Here is a 21,620-nt window from a genome sequence, read left to right on the forward strand (position 1 = left end):
ATCATTAAAACATGAATTTATTTTATTTAATGATAAAAAGTATCTAATAACTATTATATTATCATGAAAAGTATAAATTTCAAGTCAGAGAGACTCAATAAATCTGATATTATTCAATATATAAAAGATTAAACACACGCACACGCAAAATTTTTATATTTGTTTCCTTTCGATAAAGATATTTTCAAAACCAAGAAAACGGAAAATAAATGTAATATGTCTGTTGGATATTAGAATCTTATATATCATCATCAGTTAAGAAGTTTAGAACACAGAAATGTAACCTTAACTGAAAAACCAAGAAGTTATGGAAGTAGAATTAGGATATAAATGTAGATTATAAACACATTGGATTAAAAATATGTATGGAATTAAGGAAATTAATGATTTTTTATATATTAGAAGAAATGAAATCGCTAAAAATTTGATTAAAAACAGCTTTAAATAATAAAAAAATATAAAAGTAAATTTTAAACTACTCTGTGATTATAAAAATGATCTTAATGATTCTAATGAAGAACCTATAGCAATTTCATTTAAAACTAAAAATTGTGTTGTAGTAAAGTATTTAGATTTACATGATATTTATGGTAACAGTGCTGAAAAATTATTAACAGAAGCTGCTGAATTTCAAGAAGAAAAATCAGGATGAAAATTAGACACAACAAAAAATTTTTTAAAAGGATCTAGTTATACAGAATTACCCAAAAAATAAAAAATAAAAAAATAAATATAAATGTAAAAAATAATGGTAATAAATATTTCATTCATGTGGTCTATTTTATCTGCAATTTATCAAAAAAAAAAAATATTCTGAAAGACTTTCAAATTATAAAAAATATGAGAATGAATTAAATTTCGAAGGAATTGATTTTCCTGTTTCTTTAGATAAAATTTAAAAATCTGAAAAATTGTATAATATATCTGTTAATATATATGGTTTTCGAAAAAAAGAACTTTTTGTATTAGCATACAATAAAAATATATTAGACAGCGAAGCTTCTGACAGAATGCAAACTTATCATATGTAAATGATCATTATTGTTGTATTAAAAGCATGCCTAGATTAATAAGGAATCAAATGTGATGTCATCAAGTATAAGATGTTTATTAAATTTGCATTCAAGCAAAAAATGAAAAGAACATGAAAAGAATTGTAAAAATACCTGTAAAATTAAAATGTCTAAAAAAGGTGACTTTATAAAATTTTCTTATTACACCCGTTCAATGAGAGTTCCCATTTGTCACTTATGCAGATTTTGAATATTTATTAAAAAAATCACTTGTCAACCAAATCCTACATTAGTTTATAAATACGAATAAGAATTCCCAATTTAGCAAAAGGAATAGATAACGGATTGCATAAATCAATTCTAAAAGAAAAATATAAACTTCATGATGAAAAAACTAATATAATACAGTGAAAATTAAAAAAATGTTCTTAACACTTTCATATCAAAAACATGACGCAAGTGAATTTAGTTATTACATTAAATATAATAATGAGTATTTTAAACCTCCAGTTTATTTTAATGGAACTGACGTAGTGTAAACATTTGTGAATTCGTTAAAAAAGATGCTATTGAAATTGAGAAATTTATTAAGGGAAAAGAAGAAAAATATAAAGATATAAAATCTATGATAGATTTAGATGAAAATCATTATAAAACAACTAATCAGTATCATATATGTGAAAACAAATTTTTACCAAAAGATAAAAAAGTTATTGGTTATTGTCATTCAAGCAAAAAATACAGAGAACCAGCACACGAACGATATTATTTGAACTATGAAATTTCAATAGCTGTGATTGTGTGATTGTACTTATATCATGTGTACTTATACATGTGATTGTATCTGGTTATAATATGCATTTGTTTCTAAAGGAACTTGTAATCAGAAATTCTAAACTAAGTGGTATTCCTGGTGTCGAAGAAAAATATATATCTTTCACTAAAAAATTTGGAAAATATTTAAAATTCAGATTCATTTAAATTTATGTCTAGGAATATAGATGATTTGCCAAAATTTGCAAGAGAACCTGATAATTTTAAAAGACCTATAATGAATATCTGAAATCCATGTTTAAAGAATCTGTACAACATCTTCCTGATTCCGTTTTTAGATTTGATGACGAGAAAATGTGTTTACCCATGAATGAGTTTTATGGATTCTGAAGAATTATATAAAGAAACTAAATTACCAACTCAGAAAGAATTTTACAAGAGATTGCATCACTGTGATATTAGTAATGATAATAATAAACATACACAAAATGCTTTGAAATCTTTTAATGTTAAAAAATTAGGAAAATTAAAACAGATGTTTTTGCTACTAGCAGATATTTTTGAAAATTTTAGAGATGTTTGTTTAAAAATATATAAATTAGATCCTGCTTGGTATTTTGTAATTCCTGGTTTATCTTGGGACGCAATTCTAAAAACGTCTGAAATTAAATTAGATTTTATAAAAGTTATAAACATTGTTTTAATGATAGAAAAGGATTAAGAGGTGGAGTATCACAATGCTATACAGTCAAAAGTCGTTAATCCGGACACCCATAATCCGGAATAATCTATAATCCGGACCTCAAAGCTACAAACTTTCTGCGCATGCGTCAACGCATAATGCTTTCACGTATGCGCGTAATACTTTTACACATGCGCATATGCGTGTGCGCATGCGCGTTTAATGTATAACGGACGGTATAAGCTAAGCTAAAATTATCTAATTATCTTTTTAAGTTAATGTTGCAGATTGCGTTGTTCCTTAATCTTCGAATTGGATCCGGCTTATTATTTTTTGCAGACTGTTACAGAAATTTTATAAAAGTAAGCTTGAACTTTCGATTATGTCAAATAGAATTTCCGATGCTGGAGCTGCCGAAGGATCTACAAAGCGAAAGTATGTTTCGATGTCCATCAAACAAAAAGTGGAATTGCTGCAAAAAATGGATAAAGGCATATTCTTTGTTTCTCTAACCATTCCGAAATATGTTTATTAATTTCACGCTGTTCTGCCGGGAAGGGGGGGGGGAACGTCGTGGTGCGCAATGAATTGGAAGTTGATCTGTCAGCACTATCCTTATCTTCAGGGCAGATGTTTTTATTTTATTTGGCTTATAATTCCTTTCTAAATGTAGTATTTCATCTCGATGTACTTCGTCTTTGATATGATTTAAACCAAATTCCTCGTCATTATAATTCGCTTCCGATAGTGAAGAAAGTGACACAGAGGTTATTGAAGACGAAAAAATTTCGATTGACAAATTAGTCGGTATTCTCGACACAGCAATTATAGGACTTGAACAGCGGAACTTTGTAACTGAACAAGAAATTATGTCTGTTTATAGAATTAAAGAGAAAGTATTATCACATAAAACGAAGCAACTTAAACAACTTACATTGAAAAAAAAAAAAAAAGTGTTTAATAAAGTAAACAAATAAATATTAAGATTTCTTTTTTTGTAAATTTTGATACCCTTTAGATCGTAATTGTTCTTTATTTCATAAATTACGTTTTCATATTTTTAATTTTATAATTTCTGCATGCCATCTTACCAGATTTAAACTGATGATCTATAATCCGGAATCGAAGTCCTGACGAGTCCGGATTAATGACTTTTGACTGTAATAGATATGTAAAAGACAAGAAAGATTTTGATAACAGTAAAAAAATCTAACTATTTAATGTATTTAGATGGTCATAATTTATATGGTTGGGTTATGAGATAATATTTGTCTCATAACCCAACATTTGGTGGATTTAAAGGGGTAGAAGATCCTTATATACTAGAAAAATATGGTAAAAATCCAGAAAACGGATGTGTAGTAGATGTTGATTTAGATTCAGATTTACCTTTAGTACCAGAAAAAAAATCCCCCATGGTTCTAAAAAAGAAGAATTATTAATAATTTTATATGATAAAACTAATTGTATAACACATTATAAGCATTTAGATATGGGATTAAAATTTAAAAAAAAAAAAAAATGCGTAGAATTTCAGAATTCAAAAAATCAGATTTGTTAAAAAATGTATAGATTTAAATACTGAAATGAGGAAAAAAGCTGCTAATGATTTTGAGAACGAATATTATAAATTAAAGAATAATACACCATATGGAAAATCTATTGAAAATGTTAAGAAAAGAGTAAACATAGAATTATGTACCTGTTATGATCAAGTTAAAAAAATAATTGCTAAATCAAATTTTAAATGTATAAGATTATTTAGAGAACATCTAGTAGCTGTTTATATAAATAAAAGAGAAGTGAAATATAATTTAAACATAGAATTATGTACCTGTTATGATCAAGTTAAAAAAATAATTGCTAAATCAAATTTTAAATGTATAAGATTATTTAGAGAACATCTAGTAGCTGTTTATATAAATAAAAGAGAAGTGAAACTGAATAAACCGATTTATGTAGCAATGTATATTTCAGGTTTATCAAATCATTTAATATATGATTGATGTATCTATCATGCACGTTTCATTACTTTTTATGGATACAGATAGTTTTATATACGATATTAAAACAGTCGATTTTTATGATGATATAAAAAGAATGACTGATTATTTTGATGCATCAAATTATCCTAAAGAAAACAGATAATAATATACCTTTAAAAATTAAAAAATGACAAACAATTTTTAAAAAATACACAAAATGAAAGATGAAAACAATGGTAAAATATTTATTGAATTTGTAGGATTAAGATAAAAAATGTATGCTAATAAAACTGAAGACGAAGTAATTAAAAAATGTAAAGGAATTAGGAAAGGTGTGTTTGAAAACAGAGTTACGTTTGAAGATTATAAAAAGTGTTTATTCAATAAAAACGAACAATATAGAACCATGAATCTTATTAGAAGTAAGAAATATAATTTATATTAAAATGAAGTAAATAAACTAGCTTTATCTCAAAAAGATGACAAAAGATTTATGTTAGAAAATGGGATTCATAGAAGAGCATTTTAGGTCATTATAAAAGTGTTCTAAAATAATTCTAAATAAATGGCAGACAAGGTAAAGGAACTATTAGAAAAATTTCAAGCTAAGGTTGATTGGTAACATGTTTCTGAAAATCAAAAGTTAACAGAATTTATTGAAAAATTTCAACATAAGAATTAATTGGAAATATATTTCTACATAGGAAGATATAGCAGATGAATTTACAAAAAAATTTCAACATAAGAATTAATTGGAAATATATTTCTACATAGGAAGATATAGCAGATGAATTTACAAAAAAATTTCAAAATAAGGTTGTGTGTATTTTAATTACGGCAAAGCACACTAGGGCTATCTGCCTAAGGGGAGGGATGCCTTTCGTGGAGGACTTTCTAAGGGAAACTGGCTCGTATACACGTTACACATGGGGAAAACCACGAAAACACCCATACAGCCAGCCCGTTCGCGGGATTCGAACCTCGGACCGAACTACCAGTGTTCAGCGACTTTACCGTTCGGCCGCTGGTGGGCCTAAGGTTGACTGGAGATATATTTATAAATGTCAAATGTTAACAGAAGAATTTATTGATAAATTTCAAGATAAGGCTGACTGGAAATGTATTTCTAGATATCAAGATATATGAGATGAATTTATGGAAACATTTTAAGATAGATTTTATATTCTTAAAGGGCAGAAATTAGAAATTAAAAATTTTAAGAAAACTATACCTCTGGGATATCCTTTTGGATTTCTAAAAAATAATTCTAAATAAAGGGCATACTTTAATTTAATAAAATATAATTTATCAGAGGAATATATTGAAAAATTTTAAGATAAGGTAGATTGGAAATTTACTTCAAAATATCAAAAATTATGATAAGAATTTATAGACAAATTTTAACATAAGGTTAATTGGGATGATATTTCTAAAAATCAAAAATTATCAGGAAAACGTATATAAAAATTTAAAGATAAAGTTTGTTAAATATGTATTGGTGATAATCAGAAATTATCACAAGAATTTATTAACGTATTTCAAGATAAAGTTGATTGGGAATGTATTTATTTATATCGTGATTATCCTGAAGGTTAGAATCATCTAAATAAATTAATATTGAAAAATTTTAAGATTGGAAAGTATATTTCTAAATAAATGGAGGAATCATTAAGTAATATTAAAACTTTAAATTTTACAAATCGTAAAAATATTTGCTTTTTGACCTATCTTTGTAATGGTTTGCATGAAAAACTGTCAGAAAATTTCAAACAATTAGTGAATTAATTGAAAAGGAAGAAAGTGAAGAGATTAAATTGAAAGGATTAGGAATTTTATATGATGTTCAAAAGAATTTATATTGCTGGTGAAGTAATCACTTTGTTTATAAGATGTGACTAATTTATTAAATTGCATACGTACGTGCATACTTGAAAAAATTGTTTAGTAACAGAATTAGAAATTTAGAAATGACAAAAATTTTGAAATGGTACTTGAACACAACTTTTTGAAAAAAGTAGAAGATATTCAAAAACCTCTTAACGTTGTATAAATAAGAATAAAATTTAATTTTTACAAAAATTTTCACTTGAAGGAATAAAAAAGTTAATAAATTTATAAAAATTAGATTGTAGGCTAAATAAAATAATTCACTTGAAAGAATAGAAAATTTAAGGAATTAGATTGCACTAATAATAAATTAACTTCACTTAAAAGAATAGAAAATTACACAGTTGCGGAAATAAAAATTTAACTTTACTTAGAAGAATAACGAAAATTATTAAATTTAAAAGAATTAGATTGTTCTAGAAATGAAAGAACAACATTTGAAGGAATAGAAAGTTTAATAAATTTAAGAGAATTATATTGTTTTGGGAATAATATAACTTCACTTGAAGGAATAAAAAAATTAATAAATTTAGAAATATTAAACTGTCATGAAAATAACATAACTTCATTTAAAGATATGGAAAATTTAATAAATTAATAAAAAATAGATAGTCGTTAAAGTACGAGTAATATAACTTCGATAAACGAATTCATTTTCTTACCCAGGTTGAGTACAGTTTATTATGATTATGCTGATGCTGAACTAATATTATCTCCTGCTCTAAGAAGATGTTTATTTCATTATAATAAAGCCAATATTTATCATGACACTTTTATTCAAAAATCATTGAGAGATTCAATTATGCAATTGCTCCATACAGATATTAAATGTGATTTAGACGATTGTATTTGAGAATTAAATGTATATGAAGACATAAAACACTATATCTGACGAGGAGTTTCATAGTATTAAATTTAGGGAAATATTAATAATTGTGTTTAACAGAATTTTAAAAAATAAGAACAAAAAAGGAATTAATAAACACATTAAAAGAAGATTTCAAAGCAGGAGCTGATAAATGTTTTGTAGGTAAAGTAACTACATAGTATAGACAATCTATTAAATAAATTCGATCCTGATATGCCTATCACAGTTTCTGGAAATGAACAAAAAGATATCATACCTCAGAGAATATTTAGAGAATCAAAAACAGATGAAGAATGTAGAGAAAAATTCATAAAAAAATAAAGAGAGAGGATACACGAATTATGAAGAATGGTTAGATTCCTAAATAAAAAGCCTTTAAAAATGCATACCAATTAATGGAAGTCTCAGATATTATAATAAGTCAATGACTAGTAGTCTCGGATATTATAATAAAACTCTAAAAGGAAAGATTTAGGGTTATATTCAGAACAACACAGCAGTATCGCCGTATCGGCAGTATGGGAGCTATAATCTGATCTTATTGAGAAAAATTCAAACGAAATATGGAGATTCGTGTATTTTAAAAATAGGCCTAGGTGCTGGATAAAAAGAGTATTTTCTTAAAAACCCGGATGGAAAACTTTCTGATAATGCAATCGAGAAAATTAATAAAGAAAATTAATAAAGAAAATTACATATTCAAATATAAAGTTATGATAGAGAATATTTTCATGATGTACCTTAGCATATCATTACATTTTTATGTCACTTATATTTTATTCTAAAAACATACATTTTTATGTAAGTTCTTTCATTTGTTAATACCTGTATTCCAAAAACTTGAGATTTTTGCCTATTTTTTACAGTTTTTTTCATATATAAAAAAAGGGTAAAAAACATATATATTGTTAAGAAAAAACTTGGCATGAGATAGAAACATTCAAGTTTTTGACAAAGTGAGCTAGAAAGATCATTTGAATCTATTTTGCATGTATTATATATGCAACAGTCGTTAGTTATATTTACTTTTTATTTATTTGTGTGTGTTTACAGGTATTGAGTTAAATTTTGTATTGAATGAAACCTCCATATGAATATCCTTGAAAAGTTCATTTGATTTCAGCTTACTTTTACTTCGTCAATAAAAATGAGAAAAAATAACTTTTTCCTCTCGGTAGTTTAAACTAGGTAAATAATATTACCTTTTTCTTATGAGCTTTATTAAAATGAAAAAAAGATAATTATGATATACGGTCATTTTTAGTTCTGTGGTTTCCTGACGTATGATTATTATTTCGATATATCCGTATAATTCCTCAAAGGTCGAAAGCCTGGAAAAAAAGGCTGAATTGGAATTGTGCATCGAAGGTTCCACGGAACATAATATTGAAATTATATTTCGTTAAACACAGAATTAATTTTCAATTCCTATAATCTCTTCAGTTTGTGTTTATATACTGTTTACTGAACACACAATCTTGTAAAATGTTGCTGTGTAACATAAAGAGACAAAATCTGGTGCAAATATATATTTAATCCTGAATTCAGTGAATAATTTGGGGTTCGTTTCGAGTTGAATTTATTTGCAATAGATGACAGCACTATCGCTGCCGTAAAATTCGGTGACAATTTGATAGCTCGTTCTTGCCGCGCAACAACATAGATATATAGCTTCTGCAAAGCAGAAAGAATAAAAGCACATGATGGAAACAGATTATTATTTATTGTAAGATTGCTTTATGTTTTAAAGAGGCACTTTTTGAGATGAGTGTTTTAATTTTTTAATTTGTAACATTGTCAGGGAGTGAGTTCAAATAATGGAAGAACAGCATATGCTCCATGTGACAGTAGCTCCGCCCTTTAGTTGGTGTGCTTGTTCTTTATTGGTGGGTAGCTTTTAACTCATGCAAACATAATAACGTGGGTTTCAACTTTTAAGACAAGTCACGAGTAATTTAGATTTCAGTTGTGTTTTTCTTTTATATTTTCATGATGCAATTAATAATATTCATTCTAGAGCTGCAGTAATTCAACATTATTCTTTTTGATTACATTCTTCTGGCGTTTACACACCAGAATCATTGATCCAGGTATTTGCGGTAAACAACAATTTTCGTCACGCTGCATATACCTTTTGTGAAAGTACGATTTTATATTCTGCAACAGGATTTGTTTCTGCTATGCAGTCTGACCTTTATCCTATCAAAAAAAGTATTTATCTTGTTACCGAATAGGCGTAGGTGTGGAATTATTTGTAAACAGTACTTGATTACTCAAACTCTGCATTATAGGAACTAACGTCAATCACAGTTACCACGTGGTGCTTGTATGCTGCCTTCTCCTCTGTGTGTTTTGATGTCATCCCGCCATCTTGAGAGTGAAAGCTTGGGAATGTACAAAATTTTTTCGCCTTTAAATGAAAGTCTGAATGAGTTTTAGAAAAGAAACATATATTTTAATGTGCATGGGCTGCGCAGGAAAGCGATGAGCCTCGAAACCTTGCTGGAAGCCGCAAAATATGTAGAATATCAAGTCGAAGCAAAAGCACGTGGTAAGAATATAAGCATTTATTTTTTATTTCACCCTAAAATTCTTAATTTTAGGAACTTAAGATGAAGTTACTGATGCTATTATTTGTTAGAATATGCTCAAAATATGTTTACTAATTAGAAATCTGTAGTGAATTCGAATTTTCAAGCACCTGCGCTAAGCGGTTCTTTCGGCATTGCATTTTTATAGTCATTCGAATTTATATGTAGAAATGTGTTTACTTCATAAAACTCTTCTATTAATGAAGAACTTTAAAGTTACATACTTTATATGGTTATGCAGTTAAAAAGGCTTAATTTCTTACTAAGAATGACCCGACTACTATAATTTTCTTCAAACCTGTCATGTACGTCACAATAGTTACAGGGAATTTATCTACTTTTATTTATATGTAAGTGTGCAAAGGTATAAATTAATTACTTTGTTTTATGTAAGACAGCCTATTTATGGTAAGAACGCATTTTGACCTTCGAGTTAGCGTAGTTATCACTTTCCTTATCAATTGCCAAAACTGCGGTTAAACTTGTTTACAAATACTATGTCCTGTTATGCTAACGATGCAGCTTTATTGTAATTCATTCAACTGTAATTATACTTGGAAAAAAATCATTGTCTACAGAAGAAAAATATCTAATGTGAATGCATTTACTCATTTATATTTTGAAATTTGAGTGAAATTTAAAATCACTTATAAAAGAATTAATAAGTGAAGATTTTACTTCTAAATTGTTTTATAATTGTTGGTATATATTTCGTTTTGCAGTTATTATATTGATAAAAAATTATCAATGTTATTTTGAGATGATCTGGTGGCTGTTTGACCTGCTGTTTTTATCATTGCTGATTAACCTACAGTAATACTTTGGAATTTGTTAAAATTTATTTCTTTTGTAGCTCAAAACATTCTTTGAACATTGAAACAATATCTGAATGTTTTTATTTTATTACTTCTTTTATATCAATATATTATTTTATTACTTATTTTATGTTAATACATTGATAGTTGTAATTTCTTGAACAGTTTGTGCCAGAATGCTAAGGTGAAAAAAAATCTTTTCTAAGCTAGAATCTTTCTTATTTTAAATGCTGTTCATTATTTGGTTGTTTGCTATAAATTCATATCAGTGTTAAGAGGGTAATTATTAATTATTCTTACTAGACATTGATGGAATAAGTTTTTTTCATTCATACTTTTAGGTAAATAAATGCTTTATTCATCCTAAACTGATATAATATATTCATTCTTCATTCAATGATTTAATAAAACTTAACTCCTTTGACAATGATTTGAAGACTTTTAATTCATTGAAGACTAATTATTATCAACTTTAGTAAGTAAAGGTACTTTTACTATATGTGAGGTGGTAATAGTAGTAGTAGTAATCAAAAGTAAATTTTATCAATTATTTGCTGTATACAAGTTATATTGTCCTAAATTCAATATGCCATTCAACAGTTCTTCGATTTTTCTCATCCTATGATTGTTTATTATTCTCTACAAATTTTGTCCTAAAATTACTCCTACCAATAATTGCTATACGAACTCTCTGCACTATATGTGTAACATTTGAAAAAGATTTATATTGCTACATTTGGATAAGGCTATGCCCAGGCACCCAAGTCACATGAACGTTTGTTCACCGAGGAATTATCCTAAAATGTATTTTTTACCTGCAACAATAAATATATTAATTGAATCAAGATTCTTTTTTCTTTTCTAGATTACAATGAAGATTCTTAGTTCTTAAAAATTAACACTTGAAATGTTGCAATATTTAATTGCTACTTCTCCACCTTCCACACTATTGTAAATATGTAAACCTGTATATTTTAAAATGGGTTAGAGTAGACTTTAATGTACCCCTTGTATTATGACGAAGTTGTTTTATTTATGGTAGCCTGAGTAGTTAAATGTTATGGAAACCCTGTTATGATGTAATTGGGTGCATGATTCTGGGAAATGTTAAGCGCTTTTGTGGTGTGTGTTTGTTTTATTGTTTAGACGGTAGAATGGCTGAATGTAGCAAGATTAATTTGAAGTTTCTGTATGATTTGGAACAAAAGAGGAAAAGAGCATTAATTGACTGGTGTGTAAATGAAGGTTTACTTAGTAGGCATTATAAGTGTCCTGTATGTAGGAAGGATATGTGTCTAGTCGAAAGTAAAAAATGTTTAGATGGATTTTGAATGCGTTTGTAGGAAGAAAGGTTCGGATGTGGTGACGCGGATATATGGATTGGAGTTCAGATAATTTTAGGAAGTTTTTGGATGCTGTTAAGAAATTTTGTGTGCCACAGACTAAAGACGAAGGGACTTTTAAATAGGGTAAGTGGATATTTGCTTTTTATAGTGCTTAAATGTATAACATGTTTTTCCTTTTTTATGTTATTTTATTGTTTGGTTTTAAATGTAGTTAATTCAGATTATGTATTTTTTGTATGCCTGTATTGTAGAATTGGGTGCTCCTTTGACTTTTCAAGTGAAAATATATCGATGTGTACATGGATGAAGTGAAGGGAGTGTGCAATGCAAGTTTGTGCAATTCTTGGATATTTTTTTAAGTGAAAATAGGTCGACATGTCATGGATAAAGTCAAGGGACTGCACAATGCTATTTTTGTGCAATTCGGGGATTTTTTTTTTTTTAAGTCAAAATATATCATGGATACCGAGTTTGTGCAATTCTTTGTCTTGTTATTTTGGCTTTGTGTAGCGGAGATTTTTGTCCCTTCAAACCTAATACTTTTAAAATAGCATTTTCAGTTCTGTTTCAGCTCTCTTGAATGGCATGACTCGCTTTATCCGGTTATGAGTTTTTTGTCACTTGGCGCATATTCATACTTGGCACAGTTGATCTGTCAGCACTATCCTTATCTTCAGGGCAGATGTTTTTATTTTATTTGGCTTATAATTCCTTACTAAATGTAGTATTTCATCTCAATGTACTCTGATATGATTTAAATCAAATTCCTCATCATTATAATTCGCTTCCGATAGTGAAGAAAATGACACAGAGATTATTGAAAACGAAAAAATTTCGATTGACAAATTAGTCGGTATTCTCGACACGGCAATTATAGGACTTGAACAGCGGAACTTTGTAACTGAACAAGAAATTATGTCTGTTTATAGAATTAAAGAGAATATATTATCACATGAAAAAACGAAGCAATTTAAACAACTTACATTGAAAGAAATGTTTAATAAAGTAAACAAATAAATATTAAGCTTTCTTTTTTTTGTAAATTTTGATACCCTTTAGATCGTAATTGTTCTTTATTTCATAAATTACGGTCTCATATTTTTAATTTTATAATTTCTGCATTCCATTTTACCAGATTTAAACTTATGATCTATAATCCGGAATCGCCGAAGTCCCGACGAGTCCGGATTAATGACTTTTGACTGTACCGAGCTAAGAAGGCAGGAAAAGAACTAAAAAGGGCCTTTTTTCTTGAGGAGCAGTACAGGGAAAAGATGAAGTTCCCCCCAAAAATCAAGAAAATACTATTGGCTGATAAATATTAGTAGGAAATATTTCATGCTAAATGGAATATGTTTTACAAATAAAGATGGTGTGCTCCTGAATGAAAAGAATAAGATCTTGTCAAAATGGAGGATATACTTTAAGGATTTGCTTCATGGTAAAGACACTATAGATATAGACAATAGAATGATATTTCCTCTCCATACTGATGAACAAGAACTTGATTTACCAAGTCTTTTTGAGATTGAATCTGCAGTCAAGGAACTTAATTGAAACGGATCGGCAGGCCCTGATGGGGTAAATGCTGAATTGTTGAAGGTTGATGAACCTGTTCTGATTAAGGCTATACATGTTATTGTTTGCAGGGTTTGGACATTGGAGTGGATATCCATTGAATGGAATGAGGTCTCCATTTGTCTCATCTTTAAAAAAGGTGATAGACAACATTATTGTAAGTGCTGTGGAATTACTCTCTTGAATATTATTTAACATTTTTTCAAATGTTCTTTACAAGAGGTTATTAACACATGTTGAAAAAGTCATTGGATGGTACCAGTGTGGATTTTTTAGAAGAAGGTCAACCACCGATCAGATTCATGCCCTGAGGCAGATTTTGGAGAAAACAAGCGAGTACAATATCGGCACTTACTATCTTTTTGTCAACTTTAAAACTGCGCATGACAGCATTAATTAGCAGAAATTATACAAGGCAATGGAGGAATTTCAAATACTGACTAAGTTAATTAATCTAACAAAAGCTACACTTAAAAGGTTAAAATGTAGAGGTAAACTTGGTAATGATTTGTATGAAGTTTTCTATACTGACAGAGGTCTGTGCCAGGGCGATACTCTGTCTTGTTTACTTTTTGACCTGGCCTTTGAGAAGGATATCAAATACAAATACAAATCTTGGCATTCGCCAATGACATTCCTTTGTGGGTAGATCTAGAAAGTATGTTACAGAATCATTCAATCTATTAGGATCTGAGGCAAGAAAAAGTAATTGTTCCTTATTTCATAAATTACGGTCTCATATTTTTAATTTTATAATTTCTGCATTCCATTTTACCAGATTTAAACTTATGATCTATAATCTGGAATCGCCGAAGTCCCGACGAGTCCGGATTAATGACTTTTGACTGTACCGAGCTAAGAAGGCAGGAAAAAAACTAAAAAGGGGCCTTTTTCTTGAGGAGCAGTACAGGGAAAAGATGAAGTTCCCCCCTTTCTTTAGTGGTATTATTACTTTAGTGGTAAAATTCTTTAGTGGGTAGATCTAGAAAGTATGTTACAGAATCATTCAATCTATTAGGATCTGAGGCAAGAAAATTGGGCCTAACCATAAATGAAGATGAAACAAAATTTTTAGAAATTGCTCATAAATCATCTAACCATCTGTGATTAATGACTGTGAATGACTACACTTTTGAAAATGTGGCACAGTTCAAATATATTGGAACTTTTGTCACTAATAATAATGATTTATCTATGGAAATTAATAACAAGCTCCTCATTGCAAATATATGCTACCATGGTCTTAAAAATCAATTCAAATCTTGATTTATCTGTCGTAATACTAAAATTAATATATATAAAACTCTATGTCCCATCCTAGTATATTGCTGCGAGTGCTGGGTAATGACTAAAATAATTGGAAGTAAACTACTGATATTTGAATGTAAAATACCAGGGAAAATATTTGGCACTGTTTGTGTAAATGGTGTATGGAGATCTATGTATAATCATGAAATCTACCAAAAATTTAGACAGTCTGAAGTTGTCAAAGTCATAAAAAGTCAGAAGATTTGACGGTTATGTCATTTATACTGAACTAAAGACAAAATCCCAGTAAAATAATTTACATTTACCAAACCTATGAGAGCCAGAAAGTGAGGAAGGCTGACAACTAGGTCTCTTGATGTTGTTGAGGATGTCATTAATATCATATATAGGGGAGACTGGAGGAGTATTGCCATGAATAGGTCCAGATGACATAGCCTTATTGAGATGGCCTTGGTCAGCAGTAGGCTGTAGTGCCTCAGAAGAGACATTAGAAACCACTTATTAATTGCCAAAGAATCTTGAGCCCACTGGTTTAAGAATTTGTACTTTTTGAAATCACCAGTTGGAGATTTAATTGCAAAGCATGAATGACTAAAGCAATAATGATTGATTGGCTAGTTCAGATGAATAAAGAAAGGGAAAATAAAAAGTTGTTTATTGGCATTGGAACTTCTCAGTCTGATTTGTATCTGGAATAGATAAAAGTAATCTTTGTACCTCATCTTCAATACTACATCAATAATAAAGCCTTTAGGTCAAGTCATCATTTGTTTATTTAAAGCCTCTTTTAGGAAATGAGTTTTAAAAATCAGTTGTGAAAGGGGAATCTTCAGCATCTGTAACAGAAGGCAAAATCGAATGAATTTTATTGAAAGAAGTTAAGCAAAAAATAACTATAAATTGGTTTTCAAAAGCAGGTTTTAATTAAATATCTTATGAGATTTGCGGTTGAAATTGAGAACATGTCAAATTAATTTACAACCTTTGGTAAATGCATGTAGCCTAAATTCTGTTTTGGATTCTGAATACATTTTAACTGATGACATAGCAGAAGAATTTGATGAATCAACCATAATAGAAATACTAAAAACCTTGCTGCTTGCGAAATAGAAGAATTAGATGAAGATTATAAATAATGCATAAATTCAAATTTTCTGTTATCAAGTTTTAATGAAATGGATAACATGTTTGAAATTTTGAAAGCATTTTTAACACATAATAATGATGATGAAATTTTTAAAATTAATCTCTAATTTTTAAAAATAATCTTAAGTCAGAAGTTCACTTTAAAAATAATACCATACAAAGTCACAAATTCAGAATCATCAGACTTCGGTGATTCTGATTTTGAATTATAAATCCTCAGTTTAAAATTAATGAGATAATATGTAAACATTGCAACATTGCGCTACTTTCTTTTTTGTTTATGTCAGATAGAAGAGTAGGTAACAAAAGTCAACAGGCAAAAATTTTCAAAAAATAGAAGAGCACCTATCAGCAAAAATTAGACATGGTAAAATTTTCAGAATTCAGGACCTGTACTGAGTGCAAATATGCAGAGCTGTCTTACCCCCCACAAGCACTTAAGTGCAAAAAGTATGATCCTAGCCTGCATCAATACACCACCGATCAATGTATTGTTATTGGCTATGATTTGACTTCCTACATGCATGAATCTCAGTCGGGAGAAAAATCACATTTACAACACACTTGCTTTCTTTTTTGTTATATATTATATTTTAATAGATTTTGAGAGGAGAAAATTTTATTATTTTATTTTGTGGCTGGTGGTCCGGAGTTTGGACTTTGTACTATATTATGGAGACAAAATACAGCAAGAAAAATATTGCTGATTATTTTTAAGGAAAATAAAATATAAGTATTGGATTATTTAGAAAGTTCTGTAATTTTACAAATCAAAGCATATTTTTTTCCAATTACATTGTTACTGCTAATAAGGACAAAACTTGCTTGTATGGATGTTAAAATGCAGTCTTCTTCTGCTAGCATGCATTGTGGCATAATTTTTGTTTAAGCATAATGTTAAGAATGAAAAACACAAAAAGTTTTTTTGATCATATTATGCACTTTTATTTTAAAAGAAAAATATTAATCACACTACTGATAAAATTTCTGCTTATGTTGTGTGTGATGTTACATTTTAAAAGTGGTTTGAGAAGTTTAAGCACAAAAATTTTAGCCTGATTGATTCCTGCTGTGGGCAACCATCTTTAGCCCATGACCTATAAAATGAAGCTGTCACTGAAAATTCACGATTTGCAGTTATGAACTATTAGAGTAAATAAATCTTCCAAAAAATATAATACATAAACATTTGAAGAAATTTGGGTTTGTAAGCTGCTACAATATATTGGTATCCTATACTTTAAAAGAGCAGAATACAGTACTTGCTGGAATTTTGGCATGTTATTCTTTGCAGAAAAAAGATAAAGAAGCTCCTTTCTTGAAATGCCTGATGCAGATGAGAAATGGATACTGTACAATAGAAAATGATCATGGTGTAATCTGGAACAGCCCTCTCTAGGAACATTGAAAAGGGCAGCTTTATGGTAGGACTAGAAATGCATTGTATACTATGAATTGTTGCCGCAAAATCAAACAATAAAGTCAGAAAAATACAGTTCCCAGACGGTAGTCTCAAAAGCAGGAACCAGAGCAAAGTGTCCAATACTGACCAATTGTTGAGATGTCTTCCATCATAGCAGCGGTTAGCTGCACATTTCAAGACAGACTTATTTAGTATGGCTGGGCTGGGATGTTTTGTGTCATTCCCCATGTTCACCAGGTCTTGTCTCCTTTGGATTTCCCCCTCCAAGTCCTGCTATGCTGCCTCAACATGGCTGGGGTGTCACTGAGCAGAACGGGCAAAGTACGTCGGGAGCATAGCTCCTGGTAGGGCCACCTAGGCGTGAAGACCGTTCCAACATGCCCAGCTAAAGCATAGCAGGTGAAGATCCTTCAGGGGATTACCGTCCCAGTGATCGTGTGTCACAATCCTGAAGCCCCAGTGATCTCTCCTCCTTTCTGCCTCCTCTCCTCTTCTCACTGCAACTTCTTCCGTTTTCCTTCTCCCATGTGGTTTCCTCTTCCGAGGTTCGGGCTCGTCATAAGAAACTGGAACAGCTTTGTCCCTAGTTCTTCGAGTGGCAAGAAAACCGCCCATGTGTTTGTCGTGCGTGGAGACCCGTGTCACTGGAAAGGAGGGTCCTGGTAGTTGAGGGGCAAGGTACTGTCCCCAACACACTGCTTTGGCTTCTGCTTCAGTTAAACGGGAGGCACCTTGTCGTTCTCACTGGTGTCAATCGGCTGGTTACTAGTCCTTGTGTCAGTGGCTTGGGGACAAACTCTCGGAACTCTCTGCTTTTGGGAAAGCCGACTGTGGGACTTCAGATTGCGTATAGGTCCGGCTAGCCCTGGCGTAGGAATCTGCGTCCCCTTGTTGGGCTCCATGGTGGGTGGGGCAGTCGGACCTGAGTCTTTCTCAATTTAAATATGAATACTATGATACCTTCCTGCTCCAACAATGTACCAATACTCCGAATGTGACTAAAAGACTAAGAAGTGACAGAAAGCACTGCATCAGATCTACTTTATCCACATTTCTTAATTACCAGCTCTGAAGAATTGAAAAAAAATGTCACCCTTTCTAATAAACAAACATCTTTTGTCTGCTGTAGGAGAACTGAAAAATATTAAGAGACTTCGATCTGGAGACCTTTTGATAGAAACTGTGTCCGGAAAGGAATAATCTTTTGAAATTAACTAAATTAGGACAAGCAGACATTGTAGTTAAGCCACATAACACTCTAAATTCGTCCCGAGGAGTAATCTCTGAAATAGACTTACTGTCAGTAACTGAAGAGGAATTTGTTAAAGAGTTGGCAGATTAAAAACGTGTGTGATGCTCGTAGGATCAAAATACAGAAAGAAGATCAACTCATTCCCAATAAACATGTCATACTTACCTTCAAGTCTCATAATCTGCCTAAAAACATCAAAGCTGGATACCTGAACTGTTCAGTCAAGGCATATATACCGAATCCAATGTGTTGCTTTCAATGTCAACGTTTTGGACATGGAAAGACCTCTTGTCGTGGTAGTCTCACGTGCACTCGATGTTCCATCGTAGGCCATGCTAGTGAAGGCTGCTCTGCTGCCCCCTTGTGTATAAACTGTAAAGGCGAGCATCCAGCTTTTTCAAGATCATGTCCAAAATGGCAGACAGAAAAACAAATTCAAAACATTAAAGTTGCACAAAAGATATCATTTGCAGAAGCCAAAAGACTTGTTCTCTTTAATCAGCCAAGACTTAATAAATCTTATGCATCTGCAACAAAATCATTCAGATCAGTATCAACGCAAACCACAATAACTGCACAGAAAAAAGAAGTAGCAACCATAGAAGATCCTAGAAACCAAAATTCAGGGAAAAAAACTTGATGTTGAAGGTACGCCAGTGACAGCGCCCAAAGGAAAACAGGATGTCCAACAGAACAAGCATAGAGATGGTATCAAAGAGAAAAATAAGCAAAAACCCAGGACCCACAGTCAAAGTTCCATTGCAAGCATGAGTTCAGGACGCTTAGACGACTCAGACGAAATGGACGTTGAAGAAGGGTTATCCCTTCCGAAGCATCTTTTGCCTCGAAAGTCAAAACACCAACACCGCCAAAACAAGCATCAATAATGGGTACATTTATTTCGTGGAATTGCCGGGGTTTTCGTCAAAACCTGGATAACATCAAGGATTTAATAAATATGTATCAAAACACCAACACTGCCAAAACAAGCATCAATAATGGGTACATTTATTTCGTGGAATTGCCGGGGTTTTCGTCAAAACCTGGATAACATCAAGGATTTAATAAATATGTATCAACCTGCCTGCCTTGCGCTTCAGGAGACCTTGTTAAAACCAAGCAGACATGCTAAGATATGGAGATATACAACAGTAAGAAAGGACAACCCATCTGGGGATCGTACCTGGTAGTGGTGTGGGCCTTATCACCTCCCACAATCACCCTTACATTGCTCTCCATTTGACGACCTCTCTTCAAGCTGTGGCGGTTCAGATTAATTTACGCTTTTCAATCTCTGTATGCACCATTTATTTACCCCCACATGAGCATATTGATCAGCGAGAGTTGGACAGAATAATACATTTGCTGCTACATTTGCTGCTACATTTGCTTTATTGCTTTTAGGTGACTTCAGTGCCCATAGTACATTATGGGGAAGTAGGGACACTAATTCAAGGGGGCAGCAGATCGAACAATTAATGGAAGATCACTCTATTTGTCTCCTTAATAATGGAGAATACACTTACTTTCACCAGTCGACTAGAACCTTTCATGCAATTGATCTGGTTTTTTGTTCTCCATCTCTGCTACCTTTCTGCTCTTTCAGTGTAGGGGAGAATCTCTACGATAGTGACCACTTCCCAGTCATTGTAAATATTACAGGGACTTCAAAGATCTCAAGACAACCATCCATACTTTACGATAAAGCTGATTGGGATCTTTTTGAATCTTGTGCAGTGCTGACTGAAGAAATGGTCAACGATGTGGACATTAATACTGCAGTAAAAATGATCTCTGATACTATTGTACAAGCTGCTGAACTCTGTATTCTGAAGTCCTCGACAAAGTTCCCAGAGTTCCCTAAACCCTGGTGGAACAATGATTGTCATAAAACTTTGAGAGAGCAAAAGAAAGCTTGGCGTATCTTTCGCCGATATCCAACACTGCAAAATCTTCTTGCCTTTAAAAAAGCTAAGGCGAATGCAAGAAAAGTGAGGCGGCAAAGTCAGAGAAAATCATAAGCAGCCTACGTGTCTACTATTACCTCCTCAATGTCTAGCAAACAGGTTCTAGAAAAAGATGGAATGTTGATTAGCACTAGAGAAGAAATAGCGGATGCTTTAGGTGATACATTTGCTGCTGTATCTGGCACTAGCAATTACTCAAAAGAGTTTCTGCCCACAAAGATGCGCTTGGAAAAGATTCAAATCGACTTTTCAAATCCTAATGCAGAATCTTATAATAAAGATCTCACGATGTTTGAATTAAGAAATGTAATATCTCGCACTGATAGGACTTGCCCTGGTCCTGATGGCATAAGTTATCTGATGATAAAGCACCTGCCCTATGAATCTCTAGTGGTCTTTCTTGCTCTGTATGATAAGATATGGAAGGAACAAATTTTTCCTACTGCCTGGTACAGGGCCTTTGTTATCCTTATAGTAAAACCCAGCAAGGACCCGAAAAATCCTTTAAATTGTCGCCCCATCACGCTCACTAGCTGCTTTTGCAAGATTATGGAAAAAATGGTAAATCACCGTCTTCACCTACTATCTGGAGACTAATCATTGCCTATTGCCTTACAAACACTTACAAAAGTGGTTTCTGTAAGGGAAGATCTTCACTTGATAATGCCCTGTTTTTAGAAACCGCAGTATGCAATGCATTTGTGAAAAGAAATCGTGGTTTCAATCTTCTTTGACATGGAAAAGGCATACGATAGAACTTGGCGGCATGGAACTCTTCATGACCTTTACAGCGCTGGATTGCGAGGTAATCTACTCATCTTTATTCAAAACTTTTTGAAGGACCGCACTTTCCAAGTCAAGATTGGGTCATTGCTCTCTCAAGTATTTGTACAACAAGAAGGTGTATCACAAGGTTCAGTGCTCAGTGTCACTCTTTTCAACCTGAAAATTAATTCCATTTTAAGAGAACTTCCTCCCACAGTGTACAGTTCCCTGTATGTTGATGATCTGATGATCTATTGTC

General features: G+C 31.3%; 1 protein-coding gene across 2 annotated transcripts in view; it reads left to right on the plus strand.

Moving 5' to 3' along the window:
- The first annotated feature begins 9,112 nt into the window (after positions 1-9,112).
- Positions 9,113-21,620, plus strand: part of LOC118199660 (uncharacterized) — a 102,405-nt gene continuing 89,897 nt past the window's right edge. For both annotated transcript variants that reach the window (XM_085819327.1, XM_085819328.1), the window contains exon 1: positions 9,113-9,760. In XM_085819327.1, the coding sequence (XP_085675453.1) occupies positions 9,694-9,760 (67 nt within the window). In that variant the 5' untranslated portion in view covers positions 9,113-9,693. The remainder of the gene's footprint in view (positions 9,761-21,620) is intronic.

This window comes from Stegodyphus dumicola, chromosome 6 (genome assembly GCF_044657685.1).
Source record: "Stegodyphus dumicola isolate Sdum_Otavi_A_Nest chromosome 6, ASM4465768v1".
Taxonomy (NCBI): Eukaryota; Metazoa; Arthropoda; class Arachnida; order Araneae; family Eresidae; genus Stegodyphus; species Stegodyphus dumicola.